Genomic DNA, 19,501 nt, shown 5'->3' on the forward strand with positions numbered 1-19,501 from the left:
AAATTAAAATTAGTTAGCGTAAAACGTTATCAAGCGTGTGTGCTTTATGTTTTCATTTGACCGCTTCTGTTTCGCTTTTTGCGCGGTACGTGGTATTTTCAATCAGGCATTCCCGACAGACGCATACAAACAGTGCGTCACTATACTTGACCACCGTGGGGAAGTACGCCATTTTGGCTCAAACAAAGTCAGCTATATTTTATCCCCGTTAAGATGATATAAGTTGTTTTCGTGGGGTTTTTTTCTGTTAAAAATCTACAGGGCATGACTTTGCTTTCCACAAGTTAACGTTTGATGCAAGTGTAATATTTTCTCGTTTTTAGAGCGTGCACGCAGTTAGTAATGATTAAAAGTCACAGCTGAGCTGTACTGTAAGCCAAGCTAACTTAACATTTAGCTGTGCTGTTGCTGTTTGTTGTGACTGTGTGTGCAATGGGTGGCTGCTCCGCTCCAAACTGCTCCAATTCAACCAGCATAGGCAAGCAGCTGTTTCGGTTCCCCAAAGACCCTGTGCGGAAGAAGAAATGGGTGGTGAACTGTCGACGGGACTTTGAACCAACTCCTCACTCCAGACTCTGTCAAGTAAGTTTACAACATAGTAATAGAAAAAAAGTAGAACCAAATCTAAACAGACTAGAATCATGGATTAATTGAATAAATAGAATTAGGATTTATATATTTATTCACCGGATAATTATCTTCTGAGTTCAGCTAATTGTCAATCTTTAACCTTTTGTCATAATATCTATAATTCATGTCTTTTGGTTTTTCATTATTTTGATTCAGTGTATGTCTTCTTTGCACTTGCTTCATTTCTTTAAGGACCATTTTGAGCAGAGCCAGTTTGAGGAAATAGCCAGGTCTCCAGCTGGGGGGAAGAAGCTGAAACCTAATGCTATCCCCACTCTGTTCAATGTTGGAGAACCTCCCTACCCCGCATTCACGGTTCCCTACATCCTGCACCCTTTGAAACCTGAGCCAGGTACTGGAAATCTAAGGTGTAAAGTTGCTCTGGATCCTTTTTACTCTGATTAGAATTGAATTCAATGGATGGATTTTTGGTGAACTACAAAATGCTTGCTGTGTATGAAAGGTCACGACACTTACTGTATAGTTGTCTGTTATCTCTTACTTTTCACATCATGAACTGCTGTAGAAAGCATTTTTATTGGAAAATACAGTAAAAACAGCCCAACAACACATTGCACATAAGCAGTGTTGTCTGGTTGCTCGTAAATGTAGATGAGCATTTTGCAGAAAAAATAGAAATGTTTGTCTCAACAGAAAAACCCAGAAGTTCTATGTACAGTTATTGCTCCATGTCTGCAGAAATATTTAAGAAGATATCTTCTTGTTTGGATGTTTTTCTACTCTAGTTCTCAGAAATTTAATTGCACTTTTTTCCCTTGTGTTTTGGTGTAGTGGAGAAGGAGCTGAATTTCGGGGATCATGGCTATGCCAGACGCACCCCTTTGCCTGGCTTAGAGGAGGAAGATGCGGACAGAACATCTGAAGATCAGCAGCCCTGCACACATTGCCAGCTGCTTAGGAAACAGCTGGAGCAGGAGATGCAACACACTGCAAGGCTACAGAAAGAGGTAGGACAGCTGATGACTTCCCCTGCAAATCAAAGCCTGGTCTGTTGGGCTTCTTTTTTTTTTTTTGGAGAGCATTGTAAGGTTTTATTGCGTTATGCAAATTATTATGAAAGTTGTTACAAAATAATGAGTGTTATGTGCAATAAAATGGCCCAAACTAACCATACACTCCTGTTTCTGTCAGGCTGAAGAGATGAAGAAGCGTCTTTATCGACTTGACCGGCTTGAAAAGGGTCTTCAGAATTTTCTGTATGAGGATCAGATCCGAGCCCTGTCACTCACCAAACGCTCCCGACGTGCTGTCTGGTCTCCGGAGACAATCCTGAAAGCCCGGAATATCCGCTGTGCAGTTGGCACCAAGGGGTACGAGTACCTGAGAGAGATTGGTTACCCGTTACCCTCCTATAGGACTCTGTGTAACCGTTTGGAGACTAAGATCATGGTGACGACTGATATGAGCTGCGAGGAGCTGGCAGAGCTAGGCCTGGGGCTCATGGCCACCTGCGACAGTCCCCCTGAAGTTGGAGATAATGATGAGGAAGAACTGATAGGTGTTTTGTCTTCTTAGCAGTTTGTGTGAATTGCTAAAGACTAAAGCTGAATTATTGTGCTTTGTATCTCCTCCTTGAATGACTTGACGTGAATTTGCTTTTGTTATGTCAACTGGTTGCACTCTCAAATGCTTATATGCGTGTGATCAGCTGATAAGAGATGCTCAGGCTAGCCTACAGTTTTACTTGTAGTATTTTCTCCCCACCCTGCTGTTATCCCATCTAGAATCAGATACAGATTTTTTTTTTTTCAGGTCCCTGATGCCAAAGAGGTATTGATAAAAATATAAGCTTTGGTGTTGGTGCGTGGCATTAAGAGAATCTATTTGAAACAGCTTAAATCTCAGCTTCCTTTAGCTTGACTAAAATGCAGAATAGGTGCTCGGCAAAATCCAACTACCATCATGAGACCAGAGGTGGTAGGGGAAACAGTGAAGCTTATTACAAGTGAAACAAGACTTTCCACCAGAAGACTGCATTTCCTGCTTTGGAGCTAGATGTTTACTAATGAGTTCAACATAGGGGAAGATTGGGTTAAAATCAAGTGAGCCCTTAACAATGATAAGCATACACATTGAGACGTGGGGCTAAGAGTATAGTGTGCATTAAAATCTGATATGTCATGAGTTGTTAAACAATTCTCGATATAAAAGCAACTGAGAGCAACGAGCACCAAAAGCAAAGGACACTGATACGGCAGAACAGCAGGAAACAGGGATGGACCTCTGAAAATGCTGACCCACTGTGAGCTTGAACATGTGCAGAGCATGTGTACCATGTAGCTTGTTACTGATTGTAGTTGAGAATTGTTTAGAGGAGTCATTTGCGCAAACCCTGACAAGTTTGATGCTTGTGTTTTTAAAGTCAAGTGTCTCTGAGCTTGGCTGATATTTCCTGGCTCTGTTTACATGTATAATAAAATTAGCATTTGGAATATTTAACTTTATTTAAGTTTCATATAGACACATCTCATTACAGAGTGTTCCCTCGACATTGTGATTTTTTTTTTTTCTTATTTATTTTCAATCTTTTTGTTTTGGTTTGTTTTTTGTTTTTTTGGGTGGGATGTAAAGCACATGATTTATGTCTTTAACCATAACATGGGTTTAGTATCAAACTATATTGTTCAATCATACCTCTCCAGTTTAAGCATTAATAAAACTGAATTTCTGTACCTTATTTTGGTCACATGTACACAACTGAGACCCTCGCTGTTTTTCAAGAAGGTTCCAAAAACGATGTATGGAAAAGGAAATAAGAGTAAATCCTGCACTGGTGAATAACCTAATTTTGCACTACAGTGTAAATTTCACTCTGAGAATTTCCCCTTTGCTCTGTTTTGAAGTGTTCAAATTTTCTGGATAGTTTAAGTCAACCTCAAAATTTATACAGAAGCTTGAATATATACATACTTCAACTAATATTTTATTAAATGTCCCTTAGCAAGTTGTACCTCAACCAGACAGCTTTGGTAGCTGTTTCCATTGGTACGGACATGACTTTTAATCCACAAATTGTCGATACTGTTGAGTGTTTTGGGAAGGCCATTCTGGCAGCTTAATGTTGGCCTGCTTTGTGTGTTTGAGATCATGTCATGTTGGAACAACCAATTATGTCCATGTTTCAACCGTCTAGCTGTTAATTTGTGATGTTGAGACTCCAATACATTTGGGTCCATTTGGAGGCAGTCCTCTCTCATTATTCGGTCCACTTTGTGCAAAGTACCAGTACCACTGGCAGTAAAACAAACCCAGAGGATGATGCTACCATCACCATACTTCACCACTGGTACAATGTTCTTAAGTTGAAAGTCTCTCCTTTACTCCTCCAAACATACCTCTTGTCACTGAGGCCAACAGGCTCAGCCTTTGTCTTGTCTTACCATAAAACCTTTCTGCAGAAAGCCTCCATTTCTCATTCATGAGTGAGGCTCAAGTTGCTGATTTTGAAGCAGAGGCTTCTTTCTTGGTTGGCATCCACTCCCATGGCAATGTAAAAATCTCTCCTCTGTGCACAGTGACCCCGGTGTTCCAGCAGTTCCCAGTTCATAGCAAATGCGAACATTAGTGGTTCTTAACCAGTTTCCTCTCATTTGAGGGGGACAGTTTAGGTCTACTATCAGACCTTAACAAAGCAGTCGACCAACTTCTACTTTTGATAGTTGTTTGCGAGGTTATTATAGTTCACTTAAACTAGATGTGGAAACACACTTAACAATTTTATTAACTGAAACAGAAATAAAAACTTGCAAAAAAAGATTAAAGTAACATGATTTTGTGAATTTGGAAAACTAGCTAAAATATAAATAAAAAAACAGGAAAATACTTAGTTTTGGTACGTTACTGGTAAAACTCGACTATTGAGGTATTGGATGGAGGTCTGTGGGTTTTTTTGTGATACTCATTTTCCTAAATCTTGCCTCTGATATATACCCTTTATACAATAATAACAAAAAAGACTACAAAAACTAATAAAAACTCAATTAAATTAAAAGCGAAAAGTTAAAATAAAAATAAAACCTAATTTATAAAATACATAACTATAATACCTGAGTTCCTGAGACCTTCTGGCCAATACAGTAAACATTACCTTTGTACACCGGCAAAGAGAAACTCCCAGTTGTGCTCAATTATGATCCCCAACAAGAAGTCGAAAGACATTGTAGAACCTTGAGCAATACTTATTAAAAGATTTAAATGAATGCATGTATCTATTTGAGCCTGTATGTATAATTTTGATCCTGTGTGGATCAGAGAAAATCCAATAAATTTAAACTTGTGCACCGGAATCTTTTTTTTCTAAAAGTCATTAAGGTAATGCTGTAACTGTAAGATCATCCGTATAACAGTTCAAAGAAGTCGTTAAAAGCCCCAAATGACTATGACATTCATGCTCATGAGTGGATGGAAACTTCTGACTGCAGCTATACACGTTCTCCATGTCAGGCAGCTCACAGTAACAGTTAACATTGGATGCTAGAATAAAAATGAAAGCATATTAATTTACTAGTGATAAAACTTAAACCCAAGTCTCATTAAATCCCATTGTTGTAACTTAATCTCAGGTCATGTGTGTTACTTTTCCCCACATAAAACAAACAGCTACCCAGGTTGGACTTTGAGCAAATCGGTAACATAAAAGCCAATATATTTATTTACATTGCAACTGGCTTGTTAACCTTCAATGGCAAGAAAACTTTAAGTCAGTGTAAACAGATGATCTTGTATTTTTCTACATTTTTGAAGATTAACCATCAACTTTGCAAAGTTCACACAAAGCATGGTCTTCGTGCTCATCCCTATTTATTGATCAAACAGCTCTTTTTAGTAAATTTTTTCAAGTTGAGTATTTCATGTTGATTATCACTGATTTTTGGCCTTTGAGCTCTTTCTTAAATGGTGCCCTGTGTTTGTCATGGTGGCATTCACCTTTGCACACTCTAAAGCTTGGCTCGCATAGGTAGGTAACTATGATTGAGCAGCTGAAAAACTGCATGTTTACTGTGTTCACCAGCTTTTTATAGTGTAATGTGGAGTTAACATCTGATATTTAACACCACACACAAAGTACAACAGAGGTGGGTGGTAATGTTTTCGGTTTTAAAGAGTAAGAGTGGGCTCAGTAAAAACCTTTGGATACCCTTGTAGCACCAAGGGTAGATTTCATTCTCAAGGAAAGTCTGCACTAAATCTCACTCATCGTAACTAAATCTAAATTATCCAAATATTATTTTTACATTTTTTCTCAAAACCACATGATCTTCACATAGTGCTACAGCCTAGATGAGTCCGTGCTATAGCCTAGAAGTCGAATTACCAAAAATGTGCAGGGAATCGAGGAACCATGAATATCATGTTTCATATCGGTCCACTCAATAGTTATAACCACCTAATCAATAACTGCTTGTTCAGTCAACAAGGTAACCAGAATTTTGTGGTAGTCCATTAAATTAATAAAGAGTGTGATTTTACTCAAATTTACTTGCATTCAAATAAAGTCCTTTGTTTAGTTTCTCTCTCTCACACATACACTCTCTCTCTCTCCCCCCTCTCCTTCTGTCTCTGTCTCTGTTTGATTTGGGGGAAGTGCTAGTCAGCCTCAAAGGCTTTAAAAACAACAGGGGTTTACTGTCTGCATGTGTGGGTCGCAGAACAGAGAAAGAGAAAAGGTAAGATCATCTTTTTGGGCTTAAAGTGTTTGTTTTTAAGGCTTTAAGTCTTTTGTTCTGAAGGTCAAACATATTAACTATTGTAGGGGTGTATTTTGTGGAATTCCAACTAATGCAGTTTAACCACAGAGATCTGTTCCTGTCTTGTACACTTTAATACTTGTTATACATCTAAACATTTAAATTAGGAGAGGAAAAGAAATGGCGACCCGAAAAGGCTTTAATTAGCTAACAAAAGTGATCCAGATCACGTTGAAACAGAGAGACAGTACACTCTGAGTCTGTCTCTGTCTGTCTTTGCTTTGATGCTTGCATGTTCTCCATGTGCCCCAAAATACCTCTGTGCCCGCTGTTTACCCCGGCTCTTTTTGCAGATTATCTTCGCATGTAAAGACAGACACAATGATGTTTTGCTCTTTTAATTATTTTTGGATCAGACTGAGCGCTACTGATTGAACCCCAGACTGCCTAGTCTGCATGTGCTATCTCCTTTTCCCTGACTTTGTGCCACAAAGCCTTGGAAAAGATTTTTTCTCTTCACTTCTTCACATCAGGTGCAAAAAAATTGTTGTTTTTGTTTTTTCAATTATTGCACAATGTCTTTCTTGTCAGGTAGATACAGTCCAGGCTGCCAGGGAGAGACAATGGGCTCTCTCTTGATGTTGTGGCTGTTCGCAGCATTGCCAGGCCTGCTGTGGGCCTCACACAGCACTCTGATTGTGGAGGGGGACAATGATGCCTCCAGGATCTGCAAACCTGCCCCCCAGTGGGACATTAAGGGATATGCACCCATGCGAGACCTGTTGGGAAACGTGGCTGTGGTTGCGCTGCTGAAGGCTGCCTGACAGTTCTGCCTCAGGCAGGCATCCAAGTAAGAAAGTTGTAATAGTTAAAACTCCTATTTTTAAGTTTTATTTTGAAGAGTAAACCCATTAACCAGTTGTATGTATTTTTTTACTGGCTTCTTAATAATACAATTTTCTCTATAGTCTTGTTATTTTCTGAAACACTATTTCCCGATAGTCCTCAAATTTGTATTTTAGTTTAAAAAAAGTTATTTTAAATAGACTTCTAGATAGCATGTTGTTAAAGGAAAAACAGAAAAGGAATCCACACCATCTTTATACAGACCTTAAATTTCTCATGTGTTTACTGAAATTGCTCGGATACAACATTACAGTATACCAATATTAACAATATAAGAAGAATTATGTATTATTAGACCATATAATCCGAGCTGATTTTTTTGTCTTATTTTGAAGAGTAAAATTAAGAAAAATGTAAAACAAACATGATCTTTGTACAAAAGGTGTTCTTGTGGAGAGACAGTTGCTCAGAATTCCTCTTATAAGCCTCTGAACATGATTCTGCTGCACAATTAGTGTAGTAAAGATTTATCATCCTTTTATTTTTTTTCTCTTAAAACTTGAAGACAGACAAGCCCTCCGTGTTCCTTGAGTCGAGGCTTTGACGTCCTGTGATTCTAGAAAAACCTTTTCCAACTGTCCAGATTAACAGCGATGTGAGATTATACCCAGCTCTCTATCTTCTCTTCCATCTGTTCATCCGTAGAATTGGAGGCCTGCGTGATAGGCTGAATCGCAGCAACATGACTGAGGTGTCTTTCATAATAGTAAATGAGCGTGACGCTCATTCCAGAGCAATGTATTGGGAGCTGAAGAGAAGTGCTCCCACCGGGGTCCCCGTGTTTCAGCAGCAACCTCTTCAAAATGACGTGTGGGAGGCTCTGGACGGAGACAAAGATGACTTCCTGGTTTATGACAGGTGAGATGAACCTGCCCTCATGACATTTACCTCATATTTTTGATTTTATTTAGGGCAAAACACTTTAAATGTTTGAACTTTGCTTTAAATCATGCATGTGAACGGTTACATAGATAGCAGGACTTAAAACAGGGTAATGTAGATAATGGTATGATGTGTACATGAAGGAGTAGAGGAGAGAACATGTATAAAACCCCATGCAGACGGAAAAAGTTGTTCTTCCTTTAGTTCCACACACATTTCATATTTATATGCATCATGTGGACGTTATGAATTTGAGTTTCAATTCTCCCTCTCTTTCTGCTTCATTTTCTCCAGGTGTGGTCTCCTCACCTTTCATATAGTGATGCCTTACAGTTTTCTGCATCACCCATTCGTAGAGGCTGCAATCAGAGCAACTTATCAGAAAAATATCTGTAACTGCACTGTGAGTGATCAGTGGAAAAATGTGTGCGAAATGAATGAAGTCCAATGTTATAGTTCACAGAACTAATCAACAGACCCGGGCGTACCCCGTCATTTATCCTATGACATCTGGGATGAATGGATGCATGGAAGGATGGATGGATGAAGGAATGGAAGGATAGATGGATGAAGGAATGGAAGGATGGATGGATGGAAAGATGGGTAGATGGTTGGATGAATGGATGGATGAATGAATTCATGGAACGATAGATAGATGTATGAATGAAAGTATGGATGGATGGATGGATGGATGGATGGATGAATGCATGGATGGATGGATGGATGGATGGATGGATGGATGGATGGTTTAATGAATGAATGGATGGATGGATGGATGGATGGATGGATGAACTGAAGGATGAATGGATGGATGGTTGGACGGATGGATGGATCGTTGGATGAATGGAGGAATGAATGAATGAATGAATGGAAGGATAGATAGATGGATCAATGGATGGATAGATGGATGACTGGATGGGTGGATGACTAGATGGATGGATGAATGGATGGAAGGATGGATGAATGGATGGAAAGATGGGTGGATGGTTGGATGAAAGGATGGAAGGATGGATGGATGACTAGATTGGTGGATGAATGGATGCCTGAATGGATGGATGAATGAATGAATGGATGGAGGGATGGATAAACTACACAATATTTTTATGTTCTGTAATGTTTCCTTTTCATAGTGAGGAACTGGCAAGGAATTGTTGGTCAGCTTCACATTAACTTGACTGGGATTTATTGGTAGATTGGCCTCTTGTAGTTAGTTGAGTTGTCTTGAGTTGGCCCTAAATATTGGGAATAAAACTGGTTTGATTGAAAAAAAAAACAGGAAAAAGTAGAAATTGGGTTTTAAGAACAGCAGAGCATTTCACAGAAATGAGGCTGACTAAAAACAAGGTAGAGATTATTAATCAGAAACATTAGCTAATGTTAATGATAGCTAATAGCAAGTTGATAACATTTTACTACATCAGTGTTGTGCCATTACTTCAATATGCTGCCGCCAAGTGGCCGAAATAAATGTGACAATTGTGAGTGTGATGCAGCTTTAACTCAAGAATAATGAATATGGTGTGTGTGACTGTGTATTCCTCTTTTCCAGCATAATTCTACTTCATCTGTCGGTGGTAACAACATCAGAAAGAATGGCACCGCTCAGCTTGTTGACGAAGGTTCAGAAGTGGCAGACACAGCTTCTGGAGGGACTCACCACCACCACCACCACGACCATCATCATGATGACCCCCCCTCTCATCAACACCACCACGATCAACATTCCAGTCACCAGAATCAGTCGCTACATCAGCAGGATCAGGGTGATTCTACTTCTCATCACCACCACCACCATTCCCCCCATCAGCAGCACCAACATGATCATTAATCTGGCAGCAGCACTGATAACTAACATTTGTAATTTGCTTTAGTGTAGTTTGATTAGAATCTGAATGTTTTTTGTGCATTTTTATTTTATTGTATTGTCTAATTAAGCAGTGATTATACTGTGGTTTGTCTCCTGGCATTTCCACACTCCACATCTCTGTGTGGATAAAGTAACCATTCTCCACCATCTCCTCACATTAATGAAGTCCGCAGTGTAAAAGCTGCTTGCAGAAAACTGTGGATGGATGTGTGTGGTGAGATGGGATGGATCAAGAGTTACTGTCACCCACACAGAGCCAGGGGAGGGTGTGCAATGCTGCTGAGCAAACCTCTGTCAGATTACTGTTTAAAGGGGATATTACTACCATTAATAGCATGATTCATGATGAATATTTGTAGTGATTTGTGTGTGCTAATTGTTCTTTGCTGCAACTTTTCATTTAAGGAATACAGGAGGTTATTTAAAACTGAGTATACTAATCATATGTAATTATTAGACACTGTGTTGCATGTAGAAGACATTCATAGTATTCGCTTCTGTTTGACCCACCTTATCCACTACAGGCTTAGCCCACACTGTTATTCACTGCATGTTTGCTGTGTGACTCATGTTTCTTCTTATGAATTCAGAGTGTGGAAAGAAACTATAAATTGTTTTGTTTAAAAAAGCAGATATAGAGACCAAGTGATTTTTATTAAAAATTAACATTAAAATTGACTCTTCTGTCTTACGTCTATGGTATGTGTCCTTTTTAACTTTAGTAATTACAAAAACCTGGCAGTAGCAAGGCAGTGTTAAATGGATTCAATTAATTTAGTTTAACTTCTTCTTTTCCCTTAAACCAATGGTCTGTTGCTAGTTATGTAGACACCGAGTGATTTATTATTTTATCTATTAAGTGAAAATTCAAGCTGTATATTGAATTTATTTGACATTTTGTATCATATGATTTTGAATTTTCTTCAGTCACACTTGCAGTAGCATTTTCAGATAGGATTTAGCTGGCAGTTACACACCGTAGTACACACACTGATTGACTCAGTCCTGCTTAGGACTTGACTGAGATGCCGCATGCTCTGACAGGACAGAGCTGAAGAGAGAAATCACAGCTATAGACCATCACAATGAAGGTAAAGTGAATGTTATTTTGAATGTGAATGTTATTTTCAGCTGTGTTTACTGTAGATTCTCCTCACATTGTTGGAGGCTGCTGTGGTTAAAAGCTGTTATCTTAATGATAACTGCTGCATAAATGAAGATGCATAGGCTCATGCTGTTATTTTGAAATACTGTATATTTCTGGTCTTGAAAGTATCTTCTTGTAACTTTCCCTTCAGTACTACTCTACACGTTAAACCTTAGCACATAGGAGTTCTGTTCAGCTCTGTTAGGGATTGTTTTCCGTAAATCCTTATGAGGACACAGGTAAGGCTTAACTGCTTAGCCTAGCTTTGGCCACACAGCCTGCTGCTTCTAAATAGTGCTTTAACTTACATGAAGTAGCAGAGTGCATTTAATATTAACAGACTGTTAAAGAACAAATTTATCTCCTCACCGCTGCATATTATTGGTTATTGATGAACAGTGTTGGTCAAGTTACTTGAAAAAAGTAATCAGTAACTAATTACTGATTACTTCCCCAAAAAAGTAATCCTGTTACTTTACTGATTACTTATTTTCAAAAGTACTTACTTAGTTACTTAGTTACTTTTTAAAAGCAGGATTTACAACCTGAAGAGGTGATAAAGCGATAGATCTTTCAGTCCAATTCTACTTTTTCTGCATAATCCATCATACAAAATGTAATCAAATGGAAAAGTCTCTTTTTTTAACTTGTTTTATCAGTTCTAATCTTTTAACTTTATGCATCAAGCAAAAATTTAATTATATGCAACATTCTCTGGCTTGAAGAAATTAGTTTAACATTTAAACCTATTTTCTGCACATTCCAGCACATAAAATAAAATATTTTTTGTGTTTACACTCAGTCTTTCAAATAGATGCAAGTAAAACACAGCAGAAAATAAATAAAATCAAAGACTAGCGGTCCTTTTGCTCTATTTTCACCTGTAAAGCAGGAGTAGGGTAGGCGGAGGTTTACCCTGGTGCAGGTGTGCTACAGCGGTCAGTGGAAGAATCCGCGAGTTTCTCTGTGAATTTCCCATTACGTCGTTGCGCACTCGGTGCTTGTTTAGGGGTTTTTTTCGCTGTAAAAATAAGTTTTCTTCCCACGCACAACGGACACTAATCGTTTTGTCACTTTTTATGGAATCAAACTCAAAGTAAGGTCAGTACTTCCACGCTTTAAACGCTGCATGCTCATACTCTCTCCCGTACTCCATATATCATCCATTGTTGATCTTCACACAGCTGTTGTCACAAACGTTGCACTCACTTATGTCACTGTCATGAGACATTCTCGCAAAAAATCACGGTTTTAGTAACGCAGTAACGCAGCGGTCCTACGGGAAAGTAACGGTAATCTAATTAAGGTTCAAGGTTCAAGGTTCTTTATTATTTGTCACATGCATAGTTATACAAGTATAACACACAGTGAAATGTAGCCTGACACGCTCCTCGACATGTGCAAAAATTGAGGGGGGGGGGGGGGGGGGTGTAGAGGAAGAACATTATATATATATATATATATATATATATATATATATATATATGTATATATATATATATATATATATATATATATATATATATATAGTATATACACTGGGTGAATGTGCAGTAGTAGCAGCAGCAGGTGAATTCTGTACATTAATATGAATAGATATCTGACTATTTTACAGGATAGACAATATAAACATATTTAAAATTAAAGGAATTGAAATGTACATGGTGCCTTGCTCCTGTGTTGATGGTGATGCTGTTGGAGATGCACCTGCCCACCCATTACCGTTTTTGCAATAGTAATCCCTTACTCCCCACTCCCATGAGAGTGCCATGCAAAGTCATCAGCTAAGGCTAGCAAGCTTGGCTAACAAGCTGCATCCATCAGCAGTATAGGTGCAACACAAAGACATGAAAACTGGAGCACCAACTTGCTGTAGCCACATTATTTAGCTTAGAATTCCAGTAAAAATACTATTAAAGGCACCAACACTACATACATGCTCAAATTCAATACCAGTATAGTTGCCAGGCTGGATACCTGTTATTTTAATGAGTGACATTTTAACATGGTAGTCTAATGGGACGGATACTCTTTGGAAGTCATTAGAAGAACTGCACTTTCGGACTCTTCGGCATTGGCTTCATTGATGGTGGATGAAGCATGTGTTAGCCTGGAAAAAGAAGGGTTGTTAATTTATTTCCATTCTTTGATCCCATGGCAAAGTCCAGTAGGAGGTTTATACAGATTTCCCCCTTCTTGTATTTTTTTTCCCTTTTTTATATATATAATAATGAAACTAATGAATCAACTCTTCTGAGACATAGCAGTTCAGAGTAGTAGTGATCCAGTTTATCTGTAAAAAGACTGTATATTTCTTAAGTTCTACCCAAGCCTGAGGCAAACATGCGCAACACCACAAGAGGAGTCTGATGGTGAAGTAAAGAGAAACACACCTGCTGTGCACGCAACTTTCATCTTCAGACACTAGATGGCAGCACTGTAATACACACCAGGACACGTGTCACCCTGTCGTCCACATCAGTCAGCCAGTCATCAAGAGGATTATTAGTCAAGAGGATCCATTATCAAAAGAGATACGTTTGGATTAGTGCACATAATCCTTAAATTGTAATCCAGATTATCTCCTGGTAGTTTAATCAATTTTGCAGCGAGGTGTTGTTTGTTGCAAAGTACTTTTTGAGAAGAGTACTATTTATGAGCGTGCAAAGTGCTGGGAACAGTTAGTTGTACTGATATAAAAAAGTTTATATGAGTACATTTTGTGGTTTGTACCAAAAAACCGGCAAATGACTTTATGTGTAGTCATCATCTTATGATGAGGGTTTTGAAACCAGACCTCGTCCAGTCCAATACAACAAAATGAAACTTTAATGCAGTGACAAATCATGTTTGGCCTTTGCAGAATGAACACAATATTAGAAAAATCAATAATGTAGAACATTATAAATGCCATATAAGCAGGTGTGATCATTATACCAAAAAAGGTGTTTGATGTTTTCTGTTTTTTTGTGAGAGACTTATATTATTTCATTTTAAAACGTTAGTGTTTGCTTCAGCTTTGCAAATCAAAGTTTCTCTCGTTTTTTTCTGTTTCAGGATTTTCAAGCGCTCACTGTGTGGCAGAAAGTCCAGTTATTTTACCATGGGATTTTGGAAAAAGGAGGCATGTAAATTAATTTACCCATTTTTTTTCTCAGAGATTAGCAGTTTATTTTTTTCTAAAGGTCTTTCTGCTTTTCTCTCACCTTCTTGTCATTTAGACAAAAGGACAGACAACTGGCTTCTGGTCTATTCTCCTGTGCCAATTAGCTGTGTCTTCCTGTGTTACTTGATCATTATATGGGTGGGGTCAAAGCTAATGGCAAGGAGGCAGCCAGTCAACCTCAGACCTGTCTTGATAGTTTACAACTTTGCCATGGTCTGCCTGTCTGCCTACATGTTCTATGAGGTAAATACCATACTGCTTGAAGGAACTATCGGAAAAGACAACGGGGAGCGGGAATTCAGAGCAGCTAAAAGGAAGTCAGTATAGGATAATATAACTTCCAATGACACTAAAACCACCTGCTTAATGTTGTTTAGATGTTACTCATGGGACCAAAAGAGCTCTGATGTTTTGGGGGATGGACACAGAACCACTGGGGGTGTCCTTCAATCCCTGCTGTATCTCTTCTGGGTCCAGTTATACATAAATGCCAACAGAACCTTCCACTCTTCTGAGATAATCACTGTAACTCACTTCACTTCCCAGTGGTTTCAGTTTGTAGCAGTTTGTAGCTGGTGGATTCTAGTACTTGCATGTCAACTCTCTTAAAACAGTTATTGGCATATAAAACACACAGAGCAAATAGATCATAAAAAAAAATAAACCGTCCAAATGGCTGTCAAAGTTTGTGAATCTGTAAAATCCTAATGTGAGCTATAAAATAGTTTAATATAGGTAATTTTGGACAGAAACACCGCCTAAAGCAATCCACATCTGTCGGAGTGTAAACAGACATGTTACCATCGGCTCTGTTTGGGAGTCTGTGCTGCGCATCAGTGGCTACATTTTCACCGTGTACAGCATGATTTAAAGATCAAATAGTCCCGCATGGTTCATGTGTCCTATTCCTTCACGGAATATTTGGTAAAGGATTTTTACCTATTTAATGAAACGTCATTTTGCTAAATGAAAGAAAAAACAAGCAGTGATGAGAGCATCTTTTCTCTTTACAGTTTACAACCTCTTCCTGGTTGGCAGGATACAGTCTGCTGTGCCAGCCAGTGGACTACAGTGACAGCCCATTGGCCATGAGGGTAAATGTTTTTCACTAAATTAATTTTGACATGTACACTACTGTGAAAAAACTGTCGAGCCATTTCTTTGGATTTTGTTTCTGAGCAGCTAGACTGTTTTGCAGAGCAATAGCTCTCCAGGCTTTCTGAAGTTTATCTTTGAACATTGGCTGCTTTTTCACTTATTTTCAGTCCAGTCCTTGTACCTGACCATTTTCAAAAGAAAGTTTTTTTGTTTTTTTAACCCACTTAACGCCAACTGATGAGACAGTGTTTTGTCTACACATAATAGACAATTTAGCAAAGAGCCAATTTTAAATTGGATCCTTTGTTACTGACATCATGTCATAATAGAAGAGGTGGCAGGCCTAAAAAGCTGTCTACATCAGATAAACAGCATTTGACAGTCCTGTCTTTGAGAAGTAGGAAACATTATAAGAAAGTATCCTGAGAGAGTTGAGGCTGTGTTTAAGAATAAAGGTGTTCATAAAGTTGGACTTTGCAGCTCATTGGAATTGTACAGAATTGTTTCCATTTATGTTTGCATATTTCAGTAAATCTCTGCATTTCCAATTTTCATAGAGAACTGTAAAGAATGCTCATGGCTCAATATATTTTACAGAACTGTGTATATATATATATATATATATATATATATATATATATATATATATATATATATATATATATATATATATATATATATATATATATATTTAAAATTGTTTGAACTGCAGTGCACGAAGGTTAATAATGTACTTTTTATAATTTTGGACAGATGGCCAGAGTGTGCTGGTGGTTCTACTTCTCCAAAGTTATAGAGCTCTGTGACACTGTGAGTTTCAAGCAAGCTTATACGAGCATGTGTTTTCATGGCTGCAAGATGCTTCTGCCTAACTGTCTTTGTGTGATTCTGTGATTCAGATATTTTTTATCCTACGGAAGAAGAACAGTCAACTGACCTTCCTCCATGTCTACCACCACGCCACAATGATCTTCAACTGGTGGGCTGGGGTTAAATATGTGGCTGGTGGACAGTGTGAGTACAACCCACTAGTCCAGTTTTACAAAATGTTGTGAATAAGAGTCTTTGAGCAGCAAACAGAAATATTCAAGAAGATAATATATGGTTCTCATTCAGAGTGTCTGTCTACAGCTTTCCTGATAGGTCTGATTAACTCCCTCGTCCATATAGTGATGTACATGTATTACGGCCTGGCAGCTGTGGGACCAAGCATGACCAAATACTTGTGGTGGAAACGTTACCTCACCACCCTACAGCTGGTCTGTATGCATCTCATTCACATTCATTTTACAGTGATCATCCTCTAACTTAAAAATGATCTCCTCTTAATTTTTAGCTCCCTTTTATGTTTTTGGATAGTTCATTATGGTTCATTAAGCCGTCAGTCTGTATTTCTATCTGTAGCATAAAGGCAGTCACCTTCCTGATTCTGCTATGTGTACTTTAGAAGCTTGTACAATAACAACAACTACTAAGCCATCAAAGGTGATAATCCTGAAAAAGCCAGAACTGGCTTTATGGGGAAAAAATATAAAAAGTGGTGGATGTTTGTCAGTTAGAAATATTTTCTTTGTTCTCTCACACTTAAATAAGACCAAAAAGTCCTTATTCTGATAGGCTTAGTCATCACCAACGACGACTTAGATCTCAGAGGCTTAATAATTTGGTTTTGATGAGCTTAACGTGTAGGCTTCCTGATTGGTTTGTCATTGTTCTGACTGACTGCTGGCAAAACGAGACAGATTAGCAGCACTGATGCTCCTCAGCTAACTACTGGACCATCTGTTTTCTACTTATAGTCTAATGAAAAGACAATGCATCCTGTATTTTTTTCTTTCCCTTATGGCTTCAGCTTATATAGGTCAGTATGGTGCCTGACTGCCATTCTGTGACATGAATTGCACTGACCTTCAAAACGACCCCCAAGCCATCATTAACACTTGTCTTTACAATTTAGTTAACTGAAGCTGAGGTAGTTCACTCGTGACTAGCTTTATGAATCCAATGGACACCTTCACATGGTGACTTATTTTCTTTTTTTAATGAGTACTTTTGCCCGTGTTACTCTCTGCTGACAACCCTACTCTGTTTTTATAAAAGAGAAAGAAAAAAACAGTCATATTGCATAGTATCTAAATGATATGTATATGGTTACACAAGAAATATCAACATATGTTACTGAGAAACGACCACATACTGCAAGATAACTAATCTTTACTATTTTTGTTTCCATGTGAGCATCACTGGGTGTAAGATTAATAATGACATTATCAATATTACATATAATTTCATTCCTTTTTACGAGTAACTAAAGAATAACTTTGGAGTCATTTCCATAGACTGTATGTAAAAGATGGGCTTAAGTAAGCATTCTTTTTAATGGCCAGCAGAGGGCAAACTTCTCTGGTTTCTGTAAAGGTCAGTGGGAAAATAACTCTTGCTTGTCTTTTCTGGGACAGTTTATGGTCTTAACCACTGATTTCCAGTCACACTGAAGACAACTCAATTTTAACTCAGGTTTTTTTTTATATAAAATATAATATTATATATAAAATTGTAACTTATGGTCCAGTGAGAGAGTAAGCTTGCCCATGTGTCTGGCATGTCACTACCCTATAAGCAAGTAGTGCCCCTCTGTTTCACTCCTTTCTTGTCGATTGAAAACAGAAAGGTAAAAGAGCCCCTTCAAGACAACCATTCACTAATTCATTATTCATTATTCACTAATAACTTGGTAACATCAACATGGCTTTGTCCATTTTCTATATACAAGACTGTGGATATTTCTCCAACCACTCTACACCAAATATACAGAGGAACTTGCTGAAAGTGTTCAAGCCTTATAGCTCATATAGCAAGTATGAAAATTGCCTAACTGTTATCCCCTACTGCTTTCATCTCTTACATGACCATCCTCTTGTAATTTTCTTGTACTCAGTGCCCTGGAAGTCTACCATCATGCTATTGTTTCTCTTTACAGCTCCAGTTTTTCATAGTGACTATCCATACCAGCTACAATCTGTTTGCTGACTGTGACTTCCCTGACTATATGAACATCACTGTTTTGGCATATTCTCTCAGCCTCATCATTCTCTTCAGTAACTTCTACTACAGAAGCTACCTCGTCAAAAAGAACAAGAAAACTTAACTCAAACTCAAAACTGTTATGAGAGAGGGAAAAAAGTAAATAAAAAGAAACAAAAATCCATCTCTGTTTGTTTGCTATCCTGATCATTTAATTTTAGCGACTGTTTGGATGGTAATTCTTATTATGTATGAAAAACGGGATATAAACTTACAATATAATGTAACACCAGACAGGTGAAGCATATTTACCCCCATAAAGAGATGTTTGCTTCACAACAGTGCTGGTTACATTCATGTGCAGTGAATAGTCCTATTTTTTCATCTAGCAAGATCCCAAACACACTTAATACACGTTAACTGTGTTTCCTCCCCCAGCTGCTATTAGAAAAATACTTTTAATCTCCATTCGAGGTTTTACACCCACTGGATGGCAGTCCATACAGTTGTTGTCCATACAGAATGGCACTCCATGCTCTCTATATATTTATTCTACTTGTGTTTGCCTCCAAAGTTCCCAGCACATAATCCTCTCTTACCGATGGGGAGACACCACACCCACCACCTACTTATCCACCCCATCTGTCATGATGTAAAAATATAACTGGGCAGACAAGCGAGACAGTTCCATTCTCCAACCTTTGCAGACAGTAATGAAAGGACCATTAAAGGAAGAAATAGATTAGCCAAATATGCAATACCTTATAATAAATTCTCAGACTAGCATATCAGTTTTGACTCTCCTATGTTTAAACTCAATAGAGATGACAATGAACATGAAAAAGTTGCTAAATCAACATTACAAAGGCAACATCTTAGCTTGTTATTAGTGATATAGAATCTCACATTTTTTGTGTTTTTCAAAGGAATATAACAGAAAAGAAGCAGAAGGGAAACAATTGCTTGCTACAAAGGAGAGTTTTAAAATGCAAAGCTGATCCCCGATCAATATTAAAAATTAGAAATTATTATAGCCACAAAATTGCATTAGGCAGCAATTGATCACAGGCTTT

General features: G+C 38.1%; 3 protein-coding genes across 4 annotated transcripts; all 3 read left to right on the forward strand.

The window, feature by feature from the left end:
• Positions 1 to 131: 131 nt before the first annotated feature.
• Positions 132 to 4,937, forward strand: LOC146688299 (uncharacterized). Its single transcript, XM_085439042.1, has 4 exons — positions 132 to 582; positions 823 to 982; positions 1,423 to 1,598; positions 1,783 to 4,937. Exons 1-4 carry the CDS (start codon positions 433 to 435, stop codon positions 2,164 to 2,166), a joined length of 870 nt encoding a protein of 289 aa, XP_085295168.1. The 5' UTR covers positions 132 to 432; the 3' UTR covers positions 2,167 to 4,937.
• Positions 4,938 to 6,236: 1,299 nt separating this feature from the next.
• selenop2 (selenoprotein P2) lies at positions 6,237 to 10,684 on the forward strand. 2 transcript variants are annotated; one of them, XM_085438439.1, is made up of 5 exons: positions 6,237 to 6,317; positions 6,930 to 7,188; positions 7,890 to 8,102; positions 8,421 to 8,529; positions 9,676 to 10,684. In XM_085438439.1, the coding sequence occupies exons 2-5, from the start codon at positions 6,962 to 6,964 to the stop codon at positions 9,952 to 9,954; spliced, it is 828 nt and encodes a 275-aa protein (XP_085294565.1). In that variant the 5' UTR covers positions 6,237 to 6,317; positions 6,930 to 6,961; the 3' UTR covers positions 9,955 to 10,684. The 2 variants fall into 2 exon arrangements, with proteins under 2 accessions (XP_085294565.1, XP_085294566.1); XM_085438440.1 differs by having other exon boundaries at positions 6,244 to 6,317; positions 6,934 to 7,188.
• On the forward strand, positions 10,336 to 18,552 carry elovl8a (ELOVL fatty acid elongase 8a). Its single transcript, XM_085438441.1, has 8 exons — positions 10,336 to 10,348; positions 14,208 to 14,264; positions 14,362 to 14,549; positions 15,320 to 15,400; positions 16,158 to 16,214; positions 16,304 to 16,418; positions 16,536 to 16,663; positions 18,385 to 18,552. Exons 1-8 carry the CDS (start codon positions 10,336 to 10,338, stop codon positions 18,550 to 18,552), a joined length of 807 nt encoding a protein of 268 aa, XP_085294567.1.
• The last annotated feature ends 949 nt before the right edge of the window (positions 18,553 to 19,501 follow it).

The sequence above is a fragment of the Copadichromis virginalis genome, linkage group LG18 (genome assembly GCF_057382275.1).
Source record: "Copadichromis virginalis isolate Kocher_CV1m ecotype Utaka linkage group LG18, C_Virginalis_male_GT1.1, whole genome shotgun sequence".
NCBI lineage: Eukaryota > Metazoa > Chordata > Actinopteri > Cichliformes > Cichlidae > Copadichromis > Copadichromis virginalis.

Excerpts from the sequence above, each read along its gene's own strand:
- LOC146688299 (XM_085439042.1), top strand. The coding sequence starts at position 433 with ATGGGTGGCTGCTCCGCTCCAAACTGCTCCAATTCAACCAGCATAGGC. Across the intron at positions 583-822 it reads CTCACTCCAGACTCTGTCAA|GACCATTTTGAGCAGAGCCA; the intron begins GTAAGTTTACAA and ends CATTTCTTTAAG. Across the intron at positions 983-1,422 it reads CCCTTTGAAACCTGAGCCAG|TGGAGAAGGAGCTGAATTTC; the intron begins GTACTGGAAATC and ends GTTTTGGTGTAG.
- elovl8a (XM_085438441.1), top strand. Across the intron at positions 16,419-16,535 it reads ATATGTGGCTGGTGGACAGT|CTTTCCTGATAGGTCTGATT; the intron begins GTGAGTACAACC and ends GTCTGTCTACAG. Across the intron at positions 16,664-18,384 it reads ACCTCACCACCCTACAGCTG|CTCCAGTTTTTCATAGTGAC; the intron begins GTCTGTATGCAT and ends TTCTCTTTACAG.